Consider the following 26,759-nt stretch of genomic DNA (forward strand, 5'->3'; position numbering starts at 1 on the left):
TCCTGCAGTAGCACTGATTGTTCAGCACTATATGCCACAGATTTTGGCATATTCTGCTTTGGAGGAGTGTGGGTGCATATACAAGACTGTATTACAGTTAGTGTTATAATTATCACATTGACCAGTCATCTAGGATACATGTTTTGCATCATGGCTGATCGATCTGATGGTGAGTTGAATGTCAAGCAGATTTTTAGTCTCTTCGCTATGGGTACTTTGAAATATACTGGCCCTTTATGGGGCAGGTACAATTGAGTTTAAATTTACAATTATAATTTAATGTTTCTCAAGGCACACTATACTCAACATATATAAATGATATTCTTCCAAAATATGAACACATCTTTGATATACAAGAAATTTCTCAGAACTATGAAATCAAGTTTCTTTTAAAATGTTCAAAATCCAGCTGCAGTCACTTAATGGCAACCAACTTTACACTTCTCTAGTCATAAGTCAGCTGTTTAAAAATATTCAAATTCTACAATAACCATCATAACTTTACAATTCATTGAAATGGAATATATGCACAGTTTATCTGGAAAGGTAGAGTTAGGGTATTTTTTTTACCGCAATAACTAAAGAAACCAATCTTAAAAATATGGAAAATTATAGAAAAGTCTGAAGAAAATCATGTACTATATTCACATCTGGTTGAAACAAAATTGGCAAATACATCCACATGTCTACAATTTGAGATTCTTACTTGGATGAAATACCGTAACTGAAAAGAAACATTTTTGTTTAAATCCCTCAATATATTTCTCAAAAACAAATCCATACAGCACATATTTAAAGAAATATATCTCTTCAGTGTGTTGACAAGTAAACACCAGGTGCAATGAAATCCATTCTAAAACAGATCCATGAGATTCAAATTTGCACAGCTGAAGATCTGTATTTAAATTACTGAAGCATCACAACAATGCAAGCAATGTTTCAACTCTGATGCTTTTTTTTCAGTTTTTCCAGGAATCATATGGAACTCGCAGTATAATATAGTTTTTATAGTTTCAATTATCACTGTTTCCAATACAAAACTGAAACAAACTCAAATGTTTCAGTTCAATTTCAATTCCATGAGACTGATTTTTGTGTTCATCTCAGGGATTAGTTACTTCTGTGCTCCTGTTATAAAATCCATATTGCCCTGATAGAAAGTTAAATGCTACAGGGTGTACATATCGAATGTCCCTAATTTCAAACAGCAATAAGAAATCAGTAATGTCATGTAGGATGATTATATTAGCAAAACTTAGATACCCAACTCAGAGTTTGATGACAAATTTTCTGAAAGCATCATTATGTATGCTGCCATTGTTATGAGTAAACAAAGAGGAAAACTGGTGTCATCATAGGAGAAAGCATAAAATGTTCTATGGAGATGTTAGCTCTCATTGACAGCGAACCAAATTCCTATTCCGGGATAATTTTTTCTTGAGGCAACATTCAATGTGTCCAACAGAACAAATAAGCATAATAGCCAAATTTGGGGCTGAGAAAATCCCCCATTAAATTTTTTGTCCAAAAAAACAATCTCAAACTCAGTGTGTGGTACAAGCTTTCCCGTGATATAGTCATAGGGCTATTTTTCATCTGGACAACAAAAGGAATACATATGGAAGTACACTGACTTTTTTTACAAAAATTTTTTGAGTGTTGCTTTTGATTAATATACTTTTCTTACCCCTGCCAACTTCTTGTAAAGTATAGGAACTGGTTGTAAATAAGGACATCTGATTTAGATGCCCTATATTTCTACTTGGCAGGAACCCTGACAGTGGGATTCATATTCTGTTACCAGACTTCTTTAGAAATAACTGACTTTCATCTGAAAATTTGCATATTTCCATGCAGTAACTATCCAAATATTAAAAGCACAAAAACTGATTGTCCAGATGTTTTTGTTTGAGCACCACTATAAATATTCAGAATTTATTAGTGGTGAAGTCTTATGATAAATATGAAATCAGAAAAAAAGGTCTATGACATGGAATTCGCATTCAAACACTTTAATTAACACACTAAGACTAATGAAAAAAAAGTACAAAACTTCCTAACTCAGCAAATCATGCTGAAAAAGAGAAAAAATGTCTTCCATGGCATAAAATTTGTATTCAAAAAAGACTGATTAAAATACAAAAACTAATAAAACAAATACAAAATTTTCTCACTTAGCCAAACCATAAAGCATTCTAACTGGAATGCTACAGAAGTTTACAGAAGGATCAAGAAGCCGTTTTTGTACGCTGAGGAAAGCGATAAAACGTCATCTGTGATTTAAGTAAAATAAGATTTTCAGTAATAGTTTTTTTTTCTTTGGAAATTCACCTTCAAAAATTCCAGACAAACTATGTATATACTCCAAAGTTACACACTGTCATTTGAAGATTTTGAGAAGAAAAAAATAAGCATGACAAATATGAACACAAAAAGTTCCTAAACCTGTGAAACACAGACTCGTTATAGACAATACAATAAATAATTCATATACAGGCAGTTTCTTTGATTAGTAGTTACCTCCTCTTCTCGGGAAAAGTAGCTAAAAATAATTCTTACTGCCTTGATGAACAAAAAAACAGAAAGACATATCATTCTGTGAATGCTAACACAATATATAGTCACCTACAACTGATACTGTTAAAAAAATCAAACAGATCCCAGTACTACCTTTAAAAATATGAGCACTGTTTTGAGCATCTGTATGAAGTCAATTAATATGAAATAACACCACTGTCACAATTACACAAATAAAAAATATTGCACTATAAATACTTATGACCTTACTCAAGATAAAGACATAAATAAAATTCTTGATTTGTGCACATGGAAGTATAAAATTTTTTCATAAATAAATATAAATAAAAATAATACTTAACAAAGACTACTGACTTAACGAGATTATCTGAAGATAAACTTAAGGAAAAAAAGCCTAAAAGTCTAAACTAAAACTATCTCATTTAAACTCATTTGATCCCTTAAAGATCTAGTTGTACATAGCAAACAAGGAATATTTCGTCCACTATTTCATTTAAAAAAAAACAAAGAATTCATCAGCAAACCGATTTTATCCCAAGCCAGAAGTACCCAAGAAACGTCCCATAAAACCAAGTTTTCAGATACAAGGAACGTCCAAGAGATGAGATGGCAAACGGTACACTTAAAGATGCAAAAAACATGAATGATCCAAAATTACGACTCAGACTAGCAGATGACTTGATCCCATTGGACAATGGATGACTACTGGACGGATGAATTGTGCCATTATAGTAGCTTGCAAGAATGCTGAGAAGGAAAAGAAACCATTTAAAATTAGATTACTTATGTTTTCATACATGATAATAATTTAACACAAGAAAAGAGATATATAAAAATGTGAAAAAATATAATTTATACTTAAGGTTTTCTGATATAAGGCCAGAATTACATTATAAAAGTTTGACGAAAGATATTTTGCAAAACTCTATCAAGCAATCAATAAACCCATTGGTTACCTTTGCTCAAATGTAACAGGTTTTATTGGTGGTATTTTTAAGTTTTGTAAAAGATCTTTTCTCTCAAACTTTTACAGCGTAATCCTGGCCTAATATAAACATTACTAAGAACTCTTACAGATGTCTGAATACATTTTCTGCTGAAAAATCAAACATTAATGAAGACAAATCAATGGGGGAAGAGTTCTACTGAGATCTCAAGCCATACAGTTTATATGAAAGTTTCTTAAAAGGATGTAATAGAGGTTCTGTCTGAAATGTGAATTAAGGTGGTCCCTTATATTCTCACTAGGTCTAGGAAGTATATGGGAGAGCTGGTTATGATTTTGAAACTACAGTATTATCATTCTGGTAGAAAGCCAAATTGACCAAACAAAGATTCTACAGTGAACATTTGTAGTTCCAGTGGTGTACTTTCCAGTAAAAATGATGAATAAATTATACGAGATTGAATTAGAGTACCAAGGAAACCAAGGAATGTTAAAGAAATTGTAATAAAGTCAGGCGTAAGTATAACATTGCTCTTGGCATCAAAAATAAATACTTCATAAGTTGGGCATAAGCGGATACAGGATCCTTGAGCAGTGGGGGAGAGTGAGAGAGAAAAAATCACAGAGGATATGTATAGTGAATGCAGGGGGGATATTCACTGCTCCAACCCTCTGTATTGTTACTCCCACATATGAAGTTGGATGACTAGAAGAGTAAACAAAATTCACTAATAAAGCCGGCAGGGATATTTAAGAAATGGCATCATAATGCGATGTGATATTAAAAGCAATAGATATTATAAGGTCAAACCAGGGCCAAAACTATGGGGGGGGGGAGGCACAAATTCCCTGGGTGGCAATCTTTGGGGGTAACAAAGGACATTTTACAGTAGAGAGCATCAAAATCATGTTTGCCATTACTCCCATATAATTAATTACCCTCACAGGGTCAGTAAAATAACATTCTACATCAAGTAATAAAAAATTAGACAGTTCTCCGCGCATTTATCACATCTCAGCTATCTTCAGGAAAAACCTGAGAAACAGAAGATAAGTATGCACTAGTTCAGGAGTTCTCAAACTTTTTCCACCAGCTGTAGCCCCCAAAGATACATAACCAACACTTATATATCTTTGGCTTCCCACAGTGGCTTAACAAAGAAACGCTTCGAAAAACCTTTGTTTGGCTGCCACTCCACAGAGCCTCTGACAAAAGTTGATGCCGCACCAGGGAGCTGCACTGCATAATTTGAGAACTCCTGCAATAGTTCATTCTTATAATCAATCATGTGTTAAACATAACTATTACTAACATAAACAACTACAAGCAATGAGGAGAAAGCATGAAAGATATACATGCCAGTAATGTACCATAGATATGCACATTTTAGAAAGTATTGGTACAATGTGGAAATGAAATTTTCATATTCTTAAAAACATACAAAAACAAGTAAACATGCATTGTATCAGAATTTTTTTTTAGAATACATAATGAGATTCATTCTCCTCCCCTTTTTTTCATTTGTTCACATGAAAAGATGCCAAATGATTCACTCACTTCTCCTTCTTTAAAAAAGATTGGTAAACCCAAGTTTTCAATTCCATCTCATGAGAAGGAATGTCAGTAATCTTGACTCTGTTTACATGAATATGAATAGTATCACAGCATCCAGTAACAAATTCTGAAAGTAGAACAATAATGGATATCAATACAGTGAAAAACAGGAATCAGACCTGCCAACTTCAGGGTTATGGAAATAGTGCATTAGATATACGTTATGAAGTTTAACAATTGTTGAACTTGCTCTATTACATGAAATGCTTGATAAAATCAGAACATAATTTGCAGATCAAATAGTTTTACTTCTTGCAGTAAAATAATCAAATAAAATTCATAGATAAAGTTCTATAGCATAGAATTTTAGTGAAAAATCCCTCAATAACTCTACAGCAAAATGTTAGAACTGAATCATCAGTTTTAAGAAGGGAATAAAAACCAAAAGTGGAAAAATTTCTTTTTATACTGTAAAGTACAGTAGTAGACTCACAAATATCTGGCCTCTGTACTATCCAGCCTAGTTAAGTACAGTCGATTCCCATTTTAATGAATACCATTATTGCAAAAAATCTAGTTTTAACAAAAACTTTTCTAATCCCCAAATAAGTTTACATAGGAACAATTTAAAAATCTGGAATTCCTTTCTAACAAAATTTTGTTATTACAAAGTGATTTCTCTAGTCTCTTGGAGTTCGTCATAATGGGATTCGACTGTAATAATTCTCTGTGATAAAAATTAGGAATAATTTACTTCGCCGAAGCATTCCAAGTGAAATCAATTTACGCAATCACTTATCAATGAACAGTGGAATAAGTTTAAATAATTTTTCTAAGAATCAAGTCTACATTAATACAGTAAAACCCAGATATAACAATATTCTACAGACCAACAAAAAGTTTATTATATCTTCACTTCAGACAATGGAAGACAGATGGTAGCATGTTAACACGAAATAAGAGCAACTCTACAACATAGATACATTAGGGGCCACACATTCACTCAGAACACACATTCCGGCATGTGCCGATGCATTAGAAATTACAAAGAGGAATGTGTACAAGGTGCATGTACAGTTAAGTAGTAGTAGTAGTAGAACAACAAAAAATATCATTGAAGATATTGAGGGATTACCATTATACAGGGAGGCAACATTATCATTACTTGCCATCAAATTTATGCTTCTGTTGGCATCTTTCCTAAATCTGCATAGTTAGTACCACCAAAAACTCACTTCTGAGTACTGTATTTATTTGCTGATAATATTTTTTTAATTAGTTGATAAACAAAATTTGGTTGGATATTGCCCCTGTAAAGAGGTTAATTACGATACACTTTGGTGTATCACACAAAAAACAGTGAGACCGAAAACTTCATCAAAATTTCCAGTGATGCCAAATATTGCATTGTTACGTGTCCTCAGAAGAATTGAAATATTTGACCAGTTTAAAAATGCATCAAAGGATATCTTGAGCAATGTATTAAAAAATATTGTCGTGCAGTTTGAAAATCTAGAAAAAATATTGTTATAGAAGGGTTTAGCATAGTAAAGGATATCATTGCATTGGAGGCTATAGGCAATACCAAACAAGATTTGAAAAAATACCATTGTAGAGGAGTTTATCATTATATCAAACATCTTTGTAGCGAGGTTACACTGTATTTCGTTTATTTCAAAAGGGTGCATGCATTATTAATACTGTACAGTATACATGATTCTATGTTTCCTGCAATTAAGTTAAACATTATAAAAATGCATATTGAAGTGTGCACAATATTTTTATGCATGATCTTCTCCTTTGCCTGAATTAAATTTTTAAAACATACAGTACATAACATTTTTGAAGTACTGGCCGGCCTGTACTTAGAGGTCAGGATATATGAACATGAATGGGTTTTGAAATAAAAAGGATGTTTAATGGTACGAGAGGGGCAGGAAGGGAGCATCTGTAAAACTCCAGCCTATAAGGCTTTATTGTTATCCGGCCTGCTGGAGGAGAAAAATCACCCAGACATAGCTGTTGCAAGCCATGTCTGCAACCAGGGTATGAAAAAATCATGATTCGACATGGGTCCACTGACTCTGAAACTGGTCCTAGTGCCAAAAAACCAAAAAGGGAAGTGACCCCAGATAGTGCATTGATATCTAAGGTCCTTATGGGGAAGGATTTTTCTTCCAAACAATAATATCTGCACCTCTCCCTCCTCGCCATCTTCCATATGCCAAGAAGTCTTCAGAAAGGTATGAAAATGTAAATGCTATGTTAAATGTCCATTAATTCATTACATTAGTTTTTTTATATTCCTTTTATATTAATTTCTTATTGTTTTTAGTATTAAACATTATATTTATTCTCTATAAAATGTGTTTTTGGTATTATTTTGGAGTGTCTAGAACAAATAAATTAGATTCACATTGGTTCATATGAAAATAATTGCTTCAGTTTTCGCCAGTTTCAGATTTCACCTATCGTTTTCAGATAGATTATTAACAAAAACCAAGGTATCGGTGTATATCAAACTTATTTCTTAGATATATCAAACTAAAACTGTGTAAAGTCTATCCTTGATACAACAAAGTTGCTTAGTACAAGATAAAATATTTTTTACATTAGATGTAATCAAATAACTTTTTTACTGCTTAATACCAAATTTAGTTAGTATAAAAGATTTTGTGGTTGTTTTTTTTAACTTTGTCTTAACTCGACTGTATTTGTTTCACAGCCTTCAAGGGTTACATAAAACTCACCAAACATGGATGGGGCTTTAGTCCGGAAGCCCTTTTTGTTCCCTTTTGTGCACGAGTAAATCACAGTCACATCATAGACAGCGTCAAGGTTATTCTTCAAATTTTCCAGCAACAGCTGAAGACCACGATACTTTGGAGTGAGGACATGACTCATAGGAGATAAACCTGTAATGAAATAAGAACCAAGTTATTTTGCATCTAGTAGAATAATTTTATTATATTTTTCAATTTATATTAATTAATATGTAAGCACAACAAAGCTTTTCCTTTCCACACCTTTCTCTTCCGCAAACTTCTGACTATTTCGAAGCATTGAAGGGCATTCTGGGTTATATCGTGTTCCCTCAGGAAATATAACCATCCATGACTAAGAAAAAAGTAAATAGTCTTGAATAATGAAAGCTTCTGAACAATATAAAATCATCTATAACTAATCAGCGATTTTAAAGATGAATTCACACTGAAAAAAATTCAACTTGTATGCATGAAAAACAATAAATTTAAAATTATTTTACAATAACTGCAAAATTAAAATTATGCATTTATAATTTTGGAGATAAATATTGGGGATAAAAATTGTTCTAACTAATAAGTAAAAGGCCATAAATAAAATCGCAACTATCTATGAATTTGCATGACATCTGTTTAATCCTTCAACTGTGCATTTAATCTTATTTTCGTTGGTATTCTATTAGTATTTTATTCTCTTATGTTAACCCTGATTGTATATTGTGCTCAATATTTTCTGATGGATTGTTTCCATAGAATTTATATAATTATTTTGTTTGTTGAATAAATAGAAAATGCTCTCTGATACGACTCAGCCTTTTACGAGGTGAAAAGAGAAAATTGTCCAGCACAAAAGCTCTGAACGTGAGCATCCATCAATAAATCATAGGGAATATGATTAGAATTTTTAATTTCTTACAACACCCTTGTCCACGCTTTATGCACAGTGGTATTAAAAGGAGCAAATCTATGTTCTCTATAAAATCTACAATTTTCGACCAATCACCACCAAACTTTGAATACATATGAAACAGGACCCAACTTAAACAATAGGTTAATTTAAAAATTTGTCAGACCAGGGCAAATGTCCAAAAACCATTGGGATAAAATAGGTTTGTGAACCTCTCGACAATGACTTTCGGAACGTTTACTTTGATTATGTGGTTCCCTAACAATGCATCCCAAACATGTTTATTCCTTTACAATGGTTTGTCACTGCTTAAATGCTCCCAGTATAGAGAAAAATCCGGGCAGAGCAGGGTATTATAGCTACTTTACAGCACACCAACTCCAGTCATATATCGCCATATGGCAATTTCCAACCAGTGGAGTTGGGTGGGAAATGAAGGCACCATCTATCTGTGGTTGCATCAGGTTTGGTAGGTAAGGAACTTCTTTCTGATGTTCTTGGGCTAGATTCGAATCTGTGGACCTTGACATTAACCTTCATTTAGTGGAAGACGAGCACCTCACCACTGCACCACTCTGGCGTAACAGGGTACTATAGCTAGTATTCAGTATAATTTTATCTTCAAAATACTTTGTGGCAACTGTCCCCTACTGATACTCCACCATATCATTTGAGAATCATTGAAAACTCGTACCACAAGGTGCAGCAACAATTTTTATCTGGGCTTTTTTTTCTCTTTGCATTGATTTTAATAGCGCGCAAGATGAGTGCACACTCATGGCATCAAGTGACCACTAATTTTTAATGCCTCTCTCTAAAACAAAGAGTGCAGCATTGCAAACTGCCAGTAGAGGTATTTCACAAAATCAAGTGGTGTTGAACAGTGAGAGCAGTTGAAAAGTTTTTTTTCTCCTTAGTCAAAAAATTTAATGCATGCATGAAACCATGAAAATAAATTTTGAACTTATAAAATCCATACACAAGATACTCACAAAAATTTTCTTATTTTGTAAATATTTTAAAGCAGCAGTCATCTTCTTCCCATTAAAAAATTTTCGTTTGACAAAAACACATCCATGCTGAAAAACATAATTTTATAAATTTATAAATGACATTCTGCACATGATGGAAATTAATTTTCTTAATACTTCACCCATGTTACATAGTTCTGTTCATAAACTCATTGAATTGCTTCATGCAAAAAAGGGCATTAGTCACGAAAAATACTTTTTAGAAAACAGCAAAAAGCTGTCCAACCAAGACTAGTAGCGTTCTATGCATTTAATTTTGAAACTTGAGCTATGAATATCTTTTACCCCAGGCATCACAAAATGATGCCCTTCTGGCGTATAACACGTAAAGCATATACTGAAGTGGGGAATGTTGATGAGTAAATTTTTTGCTAAAAATGGACTTGCACCCTTTTTACATGAAGCAATTCATGTCAGATTTCTAAACATAGTACTGAAGAAATTAATTTAAAGAAAAAAAAGACTCAACTAAAATAATGCCACGACCATTTTGTTATAGTGTTGAGCAGCATTTAACAATATTTATGGCAACTTATGATGCAAAATCCCAATGAATAATATATATAGGCTCATAAATCTCAAACATTACAAAGCAGCATTTCTTACTGTTTCATACTCCTGATTTCATACTACTGATTGGCACATGTGCAGATCAATAAAATTTCCATTCATTTATTCATAACAGCTGAATTCTGTACAACTATGGAATTCCATTTGTTACACTCACCAAACAAAATTTTTTCAGAGAAATTTCAGATCCATTTATTCATAGCCCTTTAAGAAAACATCATTGTAAATACAATGCGATACCCCAAATTATGTTAGTAATTCATTCCAAGACTGACAACATTAGTCAAAAAAAGTCGTAAACCTGGTTACATTTCCCCTAATTTGCCTATTTTCTTTGTTCTTTCTCATCGATTCATCTTTTAATCATGCAACTCTCTCTGGAAAACATTTCTCACTAAGAACATGAATTCAGAAGCCTTTAAGCTTTGCTTAAAATGCATTAAATTGAAATTTTTTTTAGAACTAGATGATGTAAATGCAGAGTGAATAAATCCGGATATTACTGTAGCTTAAATTTCAAGATTTAATATAAAAAAAGAGCAGAGTTGTAGCAATCAACTATCAGTAAGAATAGCGTGGGGACGAAGAAGAAAAAAATACCTGATAAAAGTAGAAACCATACATAGGAATCAGCTGAAGCGAATCTTTCATGACATATCGGACATTTCCAATGCATCCTTGTCGTTCAGCTAGTATATGAACCACAACCCAATCCACTGTGAATATGAAGAATGGAGTAAGCATTTAACTTGAAAATGCAAAAAAAATTTGTCAATTCTCGGAAACTTTAAATATAAGAAAACCAAATGATCATTTTAACAGCTAACATTGATAATCAGCTTCATAACTGTAGCCTTACCTTTAGATTTAGACAATTAATTTTTTTACTTAGTAAACCCCATAATATTATTACAATTTCTTGTGTGTAGCACTCCATAAAAATTGTTTCATACTCTGCAGAAAATATAACAATACAAGTAATATACACAATTTTAAAGTTCCAAAATAGAACCAAAATTTCCAATTAAAAAACTCATATCTTTTGTAATGTTAACCCGTGAAGAACTCAAGGAGAAAAGTATTCATATCACAGGCACCGGAAAGTTGAGGTGCCCCCACCCCAATAATTTAACAATATATACATCATAAAATGCATGCCCCTCCCGTGTACGCCCTTGAGTTACGTATTGTTACGAACTATCGACGATAGATGGCGCGATTCGTTCGATAGCTCTCAGAAATATCGAAATCAGTTGATACTGGGTTCGGTTTGGCAGAAATGACTGTGATTGGTGGAGAACTGGCAGGGCGTGTAGAGAAAAATCTAGAAAGTCCCGCCCCTCCAAACAGTGATTCAAGGCCCCTCCAGGCAGTCCGTATGGTGGCGCCATCAACTAGGAAACTGTAAAATAGAATTTTGTGGAATGTTCTTTTTCTCGAAGTTTCTGTCGGGGTTATAAATAGTCTGGCGCTCACAAGATGGCAGGCTAGACAGGCTAGAGAGGCTCAGAGAGGCACAAGGAGGTTCAGTCATTTGTGTTTAAACTTTACGAGAAAGGTGTTAGCTCTCCGATTACGTTGTAAATACGTGTAAATTGCTGTTCTGTAAATAAATCTGTGTTTGTCCGTTGAACCGCTTCTTGTTTTGCAATCCCGAAGTCTTGTGGAAAATTATCCGGAACAGTATCATATTTACTCACATATAAAATGAGGTATGATTTTAGAGATCAAAATAAAAAAAACTTATTTCGTTTACTCATAGATAATGGCATAAGATTTTTAGGGCAAGATCACATAAATGCAGGGTGATGCAAGTTGAAGTATTATCGCATAAGGCAGCGGGGTGGCCAACCCATGGCATGCCATAATATCAGGAGTAGCACGCGATTACTCTTCAAAAATTAAAAGAAAAATTCTATTCCATTTTTCACACACAATCAAAGAAATTCTCTCCAACTTTAAACAATCCTACGATGGTCTTGTAAGCTGCCAAACCTATATTTGATATAGTAAGCACTCTTAAAACAATAATTATGTGATGACTTTCTACTCAATGCATTTTTGTGCGATTTTAATGTTGACCATAGTTGCTGGATGCCCCCCCCCCCTCCCATGTATGAGATTCAGGATCACCCACATGGAAAACATGCATTTTTTGTATAATACAATAATATTATGCACCCATGAATTTTTAGGGGGGATAAGCCCTCTTATAAAGTTTATTGGGGGTCTCAAGCACCCAGAGTCCTCAGGTTCTGGTGTCTATGCCCAACATGGAGTAGGTGAGATAAACTTCTACCAATATATGTACATACACGATCTGCATTGCGATAATCAAATTTATGACTTAAAAAAATTAGAATTCGAAAGAGTGACAAATTGAACATTTTTCTTTAAATAAGGGGGACAGCCAAGTAATATTTTACAGAAATGGAGACACTGCTCGCGTCCCGTATAAAAACGGGATGTAAGCTTATGGCCTGCATGTTAAAATTCAGAGTGGCATATGTACAGTGCAGTCTTAATGCATGGGCCCAACTGGGCATGGCCCGGGGGCCTCACAAAAATGAGAATTAGTTCAAATTTTGGAGAATTTGCCTGGTAGGGCCTCAGAAAAATCACTTGGCCCGGGGGCCCCATGATGCTCTTAAGACGGCCCTGCATATGCATCCAAAATAATTGTAACTATGGCATGGCTTTGAAAAAGATTGGCCACCTTTGGTATAGGGTAGCGGTTCTCAACCTTTTTTGACTCGCGGTGCCCTTTTCAGTATATAATTTCTATGGCGGAGCTCTGTTTGACTGGCTCGAGGAGCTTTTTTTTATACATAATTTTATGGCAGAACCTGGTAGGCCTGTCTTATTTACTTATCTATCAGATTTACTGATTCATTTTATTTTTCTTGAGTCGCCGCAGAGCTCCTGGGAGGTGCACATGGAGCACCGGTTGAGAACCGCTGGTATAGGGGATTTCTGAACAAATTCTGAGGGGTGCTCGGAATGGTGTTACAAAATACTCTGGGTGCTTGATCATCCACTGCTCTGATTCCACTGTTGAAATCCCTGTGTCCGGTCCAGGGCTCTAAATCAAACAGCAGAGCCCCTAAAGCATTAAAAACTTTGACAAATTCTAAAATTATGACTTTCATAAATAAATTTTAATTAAATTTTAATAAATTTTAATCATTAATTCTCATTAGTTTTTCAATGTTTTATTAATTAATTTCAATCATCTTACTCCCTGATTCAGACTTTAATTTTATCATCAATGCTGAATTCAAAGCATGGAAAGATGTATGTTACGCATCACAAGGAGAGACAGAAAATGGATGTATACGATATCATGGAAGGAATTGAACATTTAAAATGAAAACAGGCTGGGCATATCGCAAGACAGGACAACAGATGGACCACAAGTATTCTTGGTTGCTATCCCCCCCCCCCCCGGTGTTAAACATCCAAGAAGGGATCCCCAAGCAAGATGGAGTTACGAGATACAAAAAGTGGCTGGAGCCAACTGGGTGGCAATCAGGAAGTAAAATGGAAAAATTTAGAGGAGACCTTCATCCAGCAGTGGATTGAAAATGATTGATGATAATTCTGACTTTAAAATTCAATCAGCCTTTTCGATCAATAAAAATTATCGTTATGGAGTTATTTCTTGAATTAATTCCCATTTTTCATTGTGTTGTTTTTTTCGTCTATTAGTGCCATTTTTTTTGTTTAAATATTCGTTCATGAATATTGGATGACCTACGCTTTTGATGCAGTGGAAGTTTGATGAAAATCTTTTTTTATATGTAAGTAAATATAATGTGTCTGTGGCAACCTCTAAGTCTCCCTCATCTGATATGCCCTTATGAAAATATCCCCCCCCCCATACACCTTAGTCTCACTTGGAAATTGTTAAATTGTTGCGGGAACACAAATGGTAAAAATCAGTGAATGTGGGCTATAGCTTATATACATTAGCGATAGCTATATACAGAAATTTTAAATTTTTTAGCAAGCATTTTCTTCATCAAGGACTATAGAATGGTGCAGGTCATAAACAGGTAGAATAATTAAGGTAAGAATGAAAAAAAAAACACAAACCTGTGCTCTGATGGTTGCTTAAATAGATCACACGCTCTTTCTTCGATAATACTTCATCGACGTTGCCATGAAGTATAACCTATGAAATTGTTGTTCATAAATGGATATCAATCATAAATATGATAAAAACGAGTTACAGAACATGTGGATTTTAAAAATCAAAGAAAACTGTCTTATCACACATCAGAAATCGGTGTAGCTTTGGGCTCAGATCAGCTATCACCTTATGTGAGGCATCATTGGATTTGTCTTAGCAAGTTCCATACAAATGTAGTGAAATAAAAGCCAATAAGGAAAAGAGCATTTGAAAATATATATATATTGTCGCGGAGGCGATGTCATGAATATATAAATATATTAAGAAAGGAAAGGACATTGTATACAACTAGAATTAAATTATATTCTTAGACGTGCCGCATTTTTCAAACTCCTATTTTAATTCTGGTTTAATACTTAGGATTTATGTAACAAAATTCAATTTACGGAATACAACAAATGATGGTCACCCCCCACCCCTATCTCCTCTATATATAGAGAGCTATATATAAATCATCATCAGGGACCATCCTCCAAGATTGCAAGAGAGTCTTACAACATTTTCACGCGACATGTTACCCGATCACCACCTAAAATCTCTCTGCCTTAAAACACAGTCAGAGCTAATTTTCAATGGGTTGAAAACTCCTCTCATTGGTCAAGTACAATCACCTGATATCCAACAATGTTTTCATTGGCCTAACACAAGGGCGTAGCCGGGGGGGGGGGGGGGGACTTGGGGGTCTGGTCCCCCCCCCCCCGAAATGTGAGAAAATGACCAAAAAAAGGGAAAAAGATGGCCAAATCCATTGTTCTGTCACTTTGGTCCCCCCCCGAATGAAATTTCTGGCTACGCCCCTGGCCTAACAGGCACGTGTACAGTGGCGTGACCTTCTTTGCTTATGGAAGGCGATGAGAGAAATGTGATTGCATTCCAACTCTTGTGTGTATTTCCTATATGAAAAATGTGTGCATTGTAGGAATTCCTGAGCCAGGAAAAGAAAGAACTAAGAAGTGTTGTTTCCCAATACATATGAATGTGGTTTCTGAACATGTTAAAGAGAGGGGGGGGGGATAAGAATCCGATCATGACAATATGGTTGAAAAATTTTGAAATTTGATTTTTCTCAAAATTTTGTGAAACAAGACTCATTTTTCTTTCAAACTGAGTACAAGTTAGGTCTATTGCCATGGACAATTTACTACCTAGTGAGTTGTGCCGGAAGTGTAAGTGTGTGTACCTAACAGCCGGAATGCATATCTAGTGTTGTCTCATTTTTCAGTGCTGCCATATATATTTCAGAAGCAACATGAGCGAAGTGTAATGCTTAAATATTTGTACCATTTTTAGGCCTGTTGCTCTCTGTGGCGAGACTTTTTAATAGAGAGATCTGCTCGCATTCGCACCTTGAAGTTGGGAATCACAGAAAATGAACTTCAGATTACTACAACAGCATGAAGTAATAAGACTAGCAAATTGTTTTTAAATTAGCAAAACAAAAAAATTCAGAAAATAGAGCGAACTTGTGGAAGGCTCTAAAAAATTTGAAGTTGACAACAACTACTTAATACCAATGCTTTAAAACATAAGGTATTCACATGTCTCTACTTTGAAAACAACCCACTGGTGCATTATTTGCTGAAGTTAAGAGTAGCTACTAATGCCTCTACTTCAGCACCTCACGCCACAATGCCCGACAAAAAAAAAAAAAAATGTGGTGACCATACATCCCATATTTCCCAGGACACAGTCCTGGTTTTTTTTTGTCCCAACTATTTGACAAAAGTGTCCCGGTTTTTCCCATTTTTTGCATGACGCCTACTTGGATTTTTATTCTTCATTGAAGTCAAAGATTGAAATTATTTTTCGATTCACAAATTATATTATGATAATTAAAACTGTAAATAAGAACATTAATATCCCGTATTTGTCTTGGTGATTTGTTTTATTTCGTGGAACTCATTTTAATCCACTGCAATTTGCAGTAATGCTTCATTTCCCACCACTGCAATTTTTTCATAATTTCAGCAATATCTGGAAATTTTGTTCACTTTTGGCATCATTCTTGGCAATAATTGGTAATGTCCCATATTTTCCATGTATTTGGAGGCCCGATTTCCCCATATTTCTCTTGAGGAATTATCGTCAGCCTATGTACTAATGCACTTGCCAGGTTTCCAAGAGGATCTGGGTCCAATTGCTGGTAGAAACCAGATGGCTTTTTTTTTTAAATTCACCACAGCATAATATCTAGAAACTATTTCCTTAAATAACAATTTTATCAAGGAATAGTTTCAATATATATACTTATGTTACTGTAAATGTGAATATAATCACCAGATTATGTGATTACCACAGACAATTTTAGTAAGTCTGATAAATTTACAAATTTATTACATTTACCGGTGATTATTTATAAGCCTCAGCTTGTATTTGAATATTATAAATCATCAATGAATTACTTAAATTTACTAGGATATGGATTCAGTTGGTGATTTGGACTGTTTTAAAATGCTGAAAAATGTGAATCAATGTTACATTAAAAGACTGATAATTCAGGCTGTAAATTTTTATCTGAGGATGATGATACTCTCCGCTATCCATAAAGGTTTTTAATAGATAAGTCGCCATCTGGTGGCAGTGTCAGCAATAGTGAGTTTCGGCCTGAGTTAGGTCTGGCCGTCCATGTATGGTCCTGTTCAGTGCACACAAGCTCCAAGGAAAGATTGATGTATTCATTGCCACCGTCGTCTAGTGGTCTAGGGTCTTCACCCGGAAAGTGAAGGACGTGGGTTCTATTCCCCGCAAGGGCAGTTGAATTTTTACTCTTTTCTAAATATATCTTCATATCAGCCAGCTATTAAAAACCTTTTGTGTGTACATTTTTTATCCTTATAACGCTTATTTTCATTTAACTTTTATGGCAAAATACTGTACTAACTTGTGTATAGGACAAGATTTTTTATTCAATTTTCATTGCTTTAAAACCCTACGTCATCCTATATGCACAAGTGAGAGTGACGGATTTGTTACATTTTTCAAAACAGTTTTTTTGTATGTGGAAAGCTGCTTTACACAATACTTGAATGACCCCATACCACATCCCCCTCCCCCCCAGGAAAAGAAGCTACTACTAGTACCAAACCACTCATGCACCTTGTCCATATTCCTCTGCGGAACCTCTAACAAATTGGTAGATGTTGGAATGTGCGTGTAGTGAAACCTGATGTGAAGTTTGTTTCTGTGTAATGCTCGTTATGTGCAGTGCTGTTATCCGCCACCAATTTTGTTAACTATGTTTAGTGCAACAATTGAATAACTGTATTGTTGTAGGCCTGTTGCTCTCTGTGCATGGGCGGAGATATGGGGGGTGGGGGCATTGCCCCCCCCCCCCTCCCCAGTATCAAAGGTGAAGTCGACAGATCTAATCGATCTATGTATAGATGAATCAACATCATCATGATCCCCCCCCCCAGATTTCCAAGTCTATCTCCGCCTATGTCTCTGTGGCGAGACTTTTTAACAGGGAGATCGGCTCGCATTTGTGCCTCGAAGTTGGGGAAAAAAGCAGGTAGACCTACAACATGATACTTACAAGCCTTACCTCAATCATTTACCATCTTCGCTTCAAAATATCAAAAAGGCAGATGGCAGCATCAGCAAGAACACACAAAAAAAAAGCAACTCTGACAATATCAATACGTTAGGGGGCCACACTTACAACTCAGAACAAACATTACGGTACGTACCGATCCCACAGAGAAAAGTGTACAAGGTGCATGCAAGTTCTAATAGAGCAGTGATTCCCAACGTGGGCGTTAACGCCCCCTGGTTGGCGGTAGAAGCTACGGGTATAACATAGGATCCTATGTGTTAGATTGCATTGGGGGGCAATGGGGGAAAAAAATTTCTGAAGAAAGAAGGGGGGGGGGGCGATGAGGCAAAAAGATTGAGAAATAGTATCACCGGTAAGTGACGAAAAATTTATCAAGCTTACCGTGACGATTGTGCATAATAACCGGCGATTATGCATAATAACCGGCGATTATGCATAATAACCGGCGATTATGCATAACGACCGGATTTATAGCATTTACCGTAACATAAAAACAATTACTTATACAACGGTTGTTAGTCTCACCTGAGTTCCGGTGACTTGCTCGAAGAAGAAAAGGACCAATCTCTGGTAGACGGCGTAGTAGAAGTCGTCCCCAGCCTGGTACATCCAAGTCGGCAAGACAGACGACACCAGCCTCCACGCGACCCATACCAGAAAATACTGTGGCACCACTCCAAACATCACCAGAGACGGGAACAACATCTTCAGGTGCTTCATGCTGCAAGCATCAAACAGCAGTAGCATCACAGCTACCCAACAACTAACTTTCTAATTTAATAACTCGAGATATATATATATAACGTAATTTATTAACAATTTTCCCTCCTCAGCAAATTTGAGGTTTGTTTATCATGCAACCCGCTATGCAAGGTAAACCACAACACCGGGAAGGTTCAAGTTCCTGACTCAGGGATGACGGATCAACACGATTTTGGAGTATATAAACAGTGCGTAAAAAGGAAAAAAAAAATTATATTTAGTTAATTACCTTAAATACATAATGATGAATATAAATTTTTTTTATAATAACTATTTGAATAATATTTACCGTTACAATTTTCATTTATTTTATCTTTTTTTCAAACAAATATTAATCTTTAGTTTTAATTTTTAAATTTAATTTTATAATTTTCTTTCATTTATTTCTGTAATGAAGATAAATTACATAATTATAAGATAATAACATAGTTATAACTTGGAAACTACGCCACTGCATCGGGAGATTTTCAGCTGAGGGGTGCCTAAAAAAAAATGAAAACACGGGACAAACAAGCCTCTCAAAAAACTGCTAATTCAGAATGTAGATGGCGACATCAACAAGCATGTGTGTATCGTGTGCATTGATCGGGAAAACTTGGATTTGGATTCACTCTGTCTCCAACACGTGATGCAACTGCAACAACTCAACTTTCACTACTCTTCTACCGATGAGGGTTACCCGATTCGGAAATTCCAAAATGAGGACGCACACTTGTGCTACATTGGTAACGGCTCATTTATCTCTATTCAAAACCGACGGCACTTCCACACTTGAAAAATTGGAATAGTTTTCCGATCAAAACAGAACTACTGTTACCAATTATTATTTTTTTTACTTTTGACTTGAGGTTACCAGATTCCGAAACTTAGAAATGAAGACTCATGCGCGTACAATCTTCAACTTTACTTACATATTTTCACAATAGATGGTACCTCTGTACCAACAAATAACAACGATTGTTTCCCTACGAAACAGACATCTAACGTGCATACATTATTTTCTGGAGGTGGAGGTCGTTTTTTTTATGGATAGGTTAAGTACAGCCCTCGGTTTCCGCAAAGATTGTAAATATGTTTGGGGTGGGGTAACTAAACACACGCTGGCACATTTTTGTTTCATATAGAGCAATGGAAAATTTTAATTTTTTTTTTTTTGTGAAGGAAAAAAATAAAACAATTCTATTATATTTAAAATGAGGCAAAGAGGGAGAAATTTCAGACGTTTAGGACGCGTAAGATCATAGGCGTATGCAGAATTTTCTCAGAATTGGGGGGGGGGGGTTACGTTTTTTCCTGCAAAATAACACTATAATCTCGGCTTGAGGGAGGAGGTTAGAACCCCAAACCCCCCTTTTTTCATACACCAATGCGTAAGATGACATCAAAAATGAAGCTATGTCCTCTAAAATGAGAGCGCATGGTAACCCTACTTCTATCTAATGACACATTAAGACTGCAGTGTTTTCATGAGACTTTTTCAATAGACGTCATAACCAGCATCACTTTGAGGACAGGCACAGGATAATCCACATAGAAATCAATGTTAAAATTGTCGATTTTACTAAGAAATGAGGCAATTTAGTAGGGCTTTCCACCATATCAATAATTTTAAAAATTGAATTAAATTATTGATTTTCGAATTATTGAGTTCGTTTTAAGACACGTAGCTCAGAAAATTAAATATAAAATAACCCAGCTAGACCTACTTTTTTGAGTTTGATATCCATGCAATAAACATAGATTTTAACTTTTATTTATATCTTCTCAAGCACGAAAATGAAAATTAATGTTCATTAATAATTAGTTAATTAATTAATAATTTAGTAAAAAGGTTCATTCATAACTAGTATACAGGGTAAATCAGACCTATTCTGCCAAACGAAAAGGGACGATAGACGAGCCCAAGTGGATCATGAAACGACCTACCCTGTCCTATCACGAACCGTTTTCGAGTTATGGTGGATAAGCGATTATGAAAAAAAAAAGTGTCAAGTCTAGAAACAGAATTTGTGAAGTTTCTGAAAGAACTATACGCAAACTGAGCACACGTTTGGAAAGAGCAGAAAAAATGCTTAAGGGTAGACACTAATTTCATCGAAATATCTGGTTGTCACCAAAATTTTGAATCGGCAATTTTGCAAACACCTTTCTAGCTATATAATCGTCAAATTTCGCAAAAACTTTTTCATTCTATCAGCTTCCGAGAGAAAGAGCTTACAATAAACCATATCGGTTTTCTGATTCAGGAGAAATTTACCCTTTTGTTTGCAATACATCACTGAAATCAGCTTTTGTCGAAGTAGATATTAAACGAAAATTCGGGATTAGTGATTTTGATTTTGCACACAAAAATTCTATAAGGTTGCACTACCCGTATTTAATGGCGAGCTACAAGCACCGAGAGATCGGTGAAGTGAAAAATGGAACTGTCGAAAATTACTTCGACGAACGCAGATTTCAGTGATGTATTGCAAACAAGCAAACGACTAAACTTCTCCTGAACTACGTGACCAATTTGGTTTATTCTAGGCTCTTTCGAAAGCTGTGGAATGGACAAGTTTTTGGTAAGTTTGGACGATTGTAGTAGCTAGAAGGCGTTTGCGGAATTTGGTAGTTAAACATGATGGTGACAATTCGATTTTGAACTTTGCTAATAATTCAGCACTTGTAGTTCGCCATTAAAACCAGATATTTCGATGAAATTTGTGTCAACTTTTATAGCACTTTTTTCTGCTCTTTCCAAATGTGTGCTTAGTTTGCGTATAGGTCTCTCAAAAACTTCACAAATCCGAGTTTTTTTTTTCAGACTTCACTTATTTTTTCCCATAATCGATTATCCACCGTAACTCGAAAACGGTTCTAGATAGGACAGAGTTGGTGGGGGTGTTTCATAATCCCCTTGGGACCGTCTAATCAACTCCTTTCGTTCGGCAGAATAGGTCGGATTCACCCTGTATATGTAGTTTTGATGAATCCGGTAATTATCAAATGACCGAGCGGCAAGTTTGATAAATTTGCGAATTTATCATATTTACCGGTGATTATGCGATGTATAATTCTCAGTTCATGTCGGTAAATATGATAAATCGTCAATGAATTGCTTAAATTTACCGAATATTCTGCTCAAACTTCTGTCTAGGACGATAGGTTCGATCTGTGATATTACGTTTAAAAATATTGATAAATGTCAGAAGCAAGCTAACATTACAAGACTGCTTTTTTATTCTTATAAAACTTATTTTGATCTAATTATTATGGCGAAATACGTGTAGCGCATCCATCACGTACGGGGGATACTGATATAAGGGGTTAAATTTAAGTGATATTTCCACATGCTTTCCATATTTATCACATCAACTTCATTCAAGAATTATGCATAACCACCAGTAAAAGTGATAAAATGTAGAAATATTTATCCAAATTACACCGAGACGATTGGTGATTATGCATAATAAACAGCGATTATCCATTATCACCGACTTGACACATTTCCCGTAAAATATATAAGGGGCCGTCTCAGTGAATTTTGGGGTTTAAAACCCAAACATGTAGAGTGGTCCTTTATAGTTCAGGTATTATACATTTTGAGTAAGCAAAAAAAACACACATTTATTCGGAATATGCATTAAATGCTGAAAAATACCGATACCAAATTATGGTCACATTTAAGGTTGTTATTGAAACCTAATTTTTTTTTTTATAATTACTGGTTTTCTATTCGATTATGGGGGGGGGGGGCGCCGTTAACGCCACTATACGTATACTTCATCGCGAAAAACACTCGACAACCACCACGTTTTGTAATTCTGTCACTGCATGGCGTTATTGATCGATGTTGCCACAATTCTGCGATGGGGCGGGAATTCCAACACTGACCGTTACGCAGTGTCACGAAACACACACACATTTCCACGAATAAAAATTATCGTAACTTAAAGACAACAAATTCATAACAATTGCGATTTTTATACAATTTAGTACTTACAAGTATAATAGATTGAGTCGGACGAGCTTCATCGTCGATAGAATTCAATGAACGGTCTTGGAAAGCTGTTCGAGTGGTGGTGAAAGGTGATCCCGTGTGCCGGTAGCCTTATGATAACCACAACCTATATCGCGGGTGGGAAAGAGGAAATAAGAAAAAAGATTGGAAAGTAGCCAGAGCAGATCATGATTTAAATAAATAAAATAGTTTTTCTTTCAAGACACCTGCATTCAAATCGTCCAGATCGAAATTCCACCCGCACGAATAAAAAACAAACAACGAAACGTGATAGTGATAGTCCAGCGACTGCCTGACTGAGAATGCGTTCATTCTTGTGGTTGATAGTGTTTTCTCCTTTTTACTTCGGTCAATATGTCATCCAAAAACAGACTAGAGAAAGAGGAGAAAAAAAAAGGAACGGTAAAATATTTTTATTTTTATATTATTATTATTATTACCGTGACTGTGGCGTTCTCTGGAGCGTGGGGAAAATTGTTCTTTTCACGTAATTGCCCTCAAAGAAGGTATGGAGGGAGTGAGAGAGGAGTGAGGCAACTCAGGTAGCAACCCAATGTATTTGATACGTGGTGAGGGCGGGGTTCAACGTGCCATTATTGAACAGTCGCCGTTTTTATTCATTTATTATTTTTTATGTTTTTTGGTCTGCATCTCTCCCTGGGGAAGTGGGGGTTGGTGGTGATCTTGATGAATTTTGTCTCGTGGCGGCTCTCGCACATTTCATAACTTATGAACGTGATTTTCTGTTGCGTATATTTCGCGTGTTCACGCTGAGAAGACGAACATTTTCACGCTCCTATACGATCAGATTTCAAACTTTTTCATTTCCTTTTTTTCGGACAACATGGCTTCCTTTCATCCGTTTGTGATGAATAAATTTCATTATGAAGCCACCTGGCCGATGAATGATTAGCACACCAGCCTTTGGCTACGTAGGTGTGGTAGTGCACCAATCGCTCTCTAACGGCTGTATTCATCGCCACAGTTTAAACTGCAATCGCAGGTGAAAGGATTGAAGATCGAAACGGATTGGTTAAATTGAGGATTTTAACAAATCCGTGTCTATTGCTAATCTTTTAATCTGCGATTGCAGTTAAACTCGATCGGTGAATACGGCCATATTAGAGAGCGATTTTTCCGAAAAGTTATGACGGGTTCTTAAAGCAATTAAAACTTCGCAAGTAAATTTCTTTCGTCCTTCACTAAGGACTAAAAAGAACTTGAGAGCTGAATTCCCGTTAACACGTTCACTGCTAATGACGCCATGGTGCCGTCGTGAAGGACTTGTACTAGGGGGCTCATGACGCCATGGTAGCGTCATATACAAAACTAGTTTTAATCTTAAAAAAAATGCTCCCCATGGACTCGACAAGCAATTTAGGCCCCGCAGTGAACGTGTTAATGACCAGTCAGTGGCACACTACAACGGGTTTAAATTCCCATCTGGAGACCATGGTTGCGTTTGTCCAGTCATTTGGAATCGGATCCAAACTGAAGGATCCCGTTCTGATAAACTCTGGTAGCGGAAGATGATTGTGATGTGACAGTCACATAGCTTGCGTAAGTCGACGTAGACTAAAATGTTATGATACTGTGTACTTGATGAAACTAATTTATTATTATCAATTAGCCCATTGCTGTCCTCAATCTGGTTAATACATTGATGAAGCCTATAAAAAGTTCTATTCTCTATACCGTTAGTTGGTATGACTATCTTACCGACACGACGCAAAAGACCTAGCATATTTCTACAAGGGATGATTGATTTTTTGTTAAATTTCAAACGTCTGGGCGTTATCAATTTATCAACGTAGAATACTCGTGTTTTTCAAAACAATCATTTAATGAGAAAAAATTCAATTGTAATTCAAAAACTACATCATTATATAGTAATGAGCAAAACTAACAGAAGGATGTTTCTCTAATGCCGTAAACGCGGGCTACTTTGGCCCATTTTTTGAACACTTCAAATTCACTTTGATTATTAATCCAATATTATTTGAGTTCTGGTAACCCTCTTTTTATGTCGATAGGCTATCTTATTTTATGGGGATGTAAATAAAAACAAATTTTAACTTAAAGCTAACAAAAAAAAAAAACATTTTGGACCAATATTACCCTTGTATGTGGATAATTTTGGTTCACTCAACACTTTTTCCTATCTTAGAGCATAAAATGAAAAGCTAGGGTATGTCTTGATACTGGGATCATAATAAAACTTCAAGTTTTGAAAGAAAACTTATATTTCAACTAGTATTGATCATAAAAATTTCAATATTTACATAATTTTTTGAAATTTTTAAATAATCTTTTTTTTTGGTCAATTTGTAAAACATCATATCTTTTAACAGGCTTTGGGAATTAATTTTTAATAACCTGTAAATAATCACATATTTTATCAATATGACTAGCAAGTGCTACTTCCTCCTCGGCACCAAGAACCTCCTGATTTGCTAGAAAATGCATTTTTAAGCTTGTTTTAAATGATGCTTCGGGGCAAATTATCTGCAGCTTGTCTTTGGTTTATTTCAACAGATCAAATTACGTTTGTGTTGATACGCCATCTTTCCAGTCTGGAAACGGATACATATCAAATGGAATAGACATTTAAAAAATGAGCGCAATTTTTCAATGCATAATTATGTTTCTAAGTGAAATGCATGCACTCACAAACAAATTACCAAGGGTTGCAAAAATACGACCTACTTTGGCCCATCGAAATGTTAGGTCAAAGTAGAGCGTATTTTTGAAGTTTTATCAGAGATTTTAAATTTTCAATTAGTTTTTTGGAAAAAATTAAAGATTAAACGAAATTTCAACTATATATATGCTACAGTTGAAAGTATTAAATTATGTTTCTAATTAGGCACCTACCTTACTTGACAAAGCTGGATTGACAACTTTGTCAATCAAAACAACCCCCCCCCAGTTGAAAGTTTGAGATGAAATAAACCACGTGTAATCAAGGCATACAAAACCACCACTGTTATGTTACTACTTAATCGGCCATTCGTAAACTACCCGATTCAATCAGCTGCCGTGCCTAGTATCGCTTATTTAAAAAAAAAAACTACAGAAACTAATTCTGAAAATTATGTTTTTCGTATAACGTTTGTTTTTTATGTATTCCTCGTACGTTTTATGATATTGAATCGTTTTGGGGCAAAGAAGGATACCGGTGCCAACGTAGCCCACGTTAACGGTACTCAGATTGGCTCTACATCCAGTCTTTTTTTTTTATCTAAAATTAATTTTTTTTCATTTTTGCTTCTGATCGTGGTATTCTGATCATTTTCTGAACTTGAAGTATTGTTTGGTGCGTATTTGCAAAGATTGGTCTAATGATATTTGACTTCACATGGGCTTAAGAGATTTCCCCTATTACGGGTGTTTTTCGAGGGGGGAAGAATGCTTGCCATTGAAAAAAAAAAAAAAAAACTGTATCATACAGGCTTCTCTACTTGTCTCAGCAATGAACCGCCCATTATAGTCTTCTCATAACAAAAGAAAATATTATCATATCCGAAGAAATTTTCAAGTCTGTATTGAAAGTTTAGCATGGATGTGGAGGAAAATATTTTGTTCTAAAGAAACAGATTTTGGCTGAATAATCAATGAAAAATTATCGATACAAATATAAATCTCACATGGAGTTCCGCAGACTTCTTGAAAAATCAACGACTGATTTCTTTCACTTTTAAACAATGAATTCCTCAACTGTGAAATAAGTGCTTATTCAATCAACTCGTTCTGTTTGGTCTCAATCAATGCTTCAGCTACGAATAGTAGCAGCGATTGCAATATCCACGGTGCAGGTAGTTCGTCAATCAATTTGATTTCGTAGAAAGAGGTAGCAGAAATTCGTCAAATTTTTTGCCTTTGATTTGCCGCCATCAAAAGTTATTACTGAGGTCTCAGGAAAAGCATTAAAAAAGAG

At 35.2% G+C, this 26,759-nt stretch overlaps 1 protein-coding gene across 1 annotated transcript; it reads right to left on the reverse strand.

The window, feature by feature from the left end:
* Nucleotides 1–2,704: 2,704 nt before the first annotated feature.
* LOC149086701 (1-acyl-sn-glycerol-3-phosphate acyltransferase epsilon-like) lies at nucleotides 2,705–22,942 on the reverse strand. The gene is made up of 9 exons (XM_089231059.1): nucleotides 22,805–22,942; nucleotides 18,583–18,778; nucleotides 14,405–14,483; nucleotides 10,910–11,025; nucleotides 9,701–9,787; nucleotides 8,066–8,156; nucleotides 7,790–7,954; nucleotides 5,043–5,166; nucleotides 2,705–3,285 (listed from the first exon to the last, which is right to left on the reverse strand). The coding sequence occupies exons 1-9, from the start codon at nucleotides 22,834–22,836 to the stop codon at nucleotides 3,054–3,056; spliced, it is 1,122 nt and encodes a 373-aa protein (XP_089087185.1). The 5' UTR covers nucleotides 22,837–22,942; the 3' UTR covers nucleotides 2,705–3,053.
* Nucleotides 22,943–26,759: the final 3,817 nt, after the last annotated feature.

The sequence above is a fragment of the Pholcus phalangioides genome, unplaced genomic scaffold (assembly GCF_987345545.1).
Source record: "Pholcus phalangioides strain wild (caught in Gottingen) unplaced genomic scaffold, Ppha-v1.0 ptg000004l_1, whole genome shotgun sequence".
NCBI classification, from domain to species: domain Eukaryota; kingdom Metazoa; phylum Arthropoda; class Arachnida; order Araneae; family Pholcidae; genus Pholcus; species Pholcus phalangioides.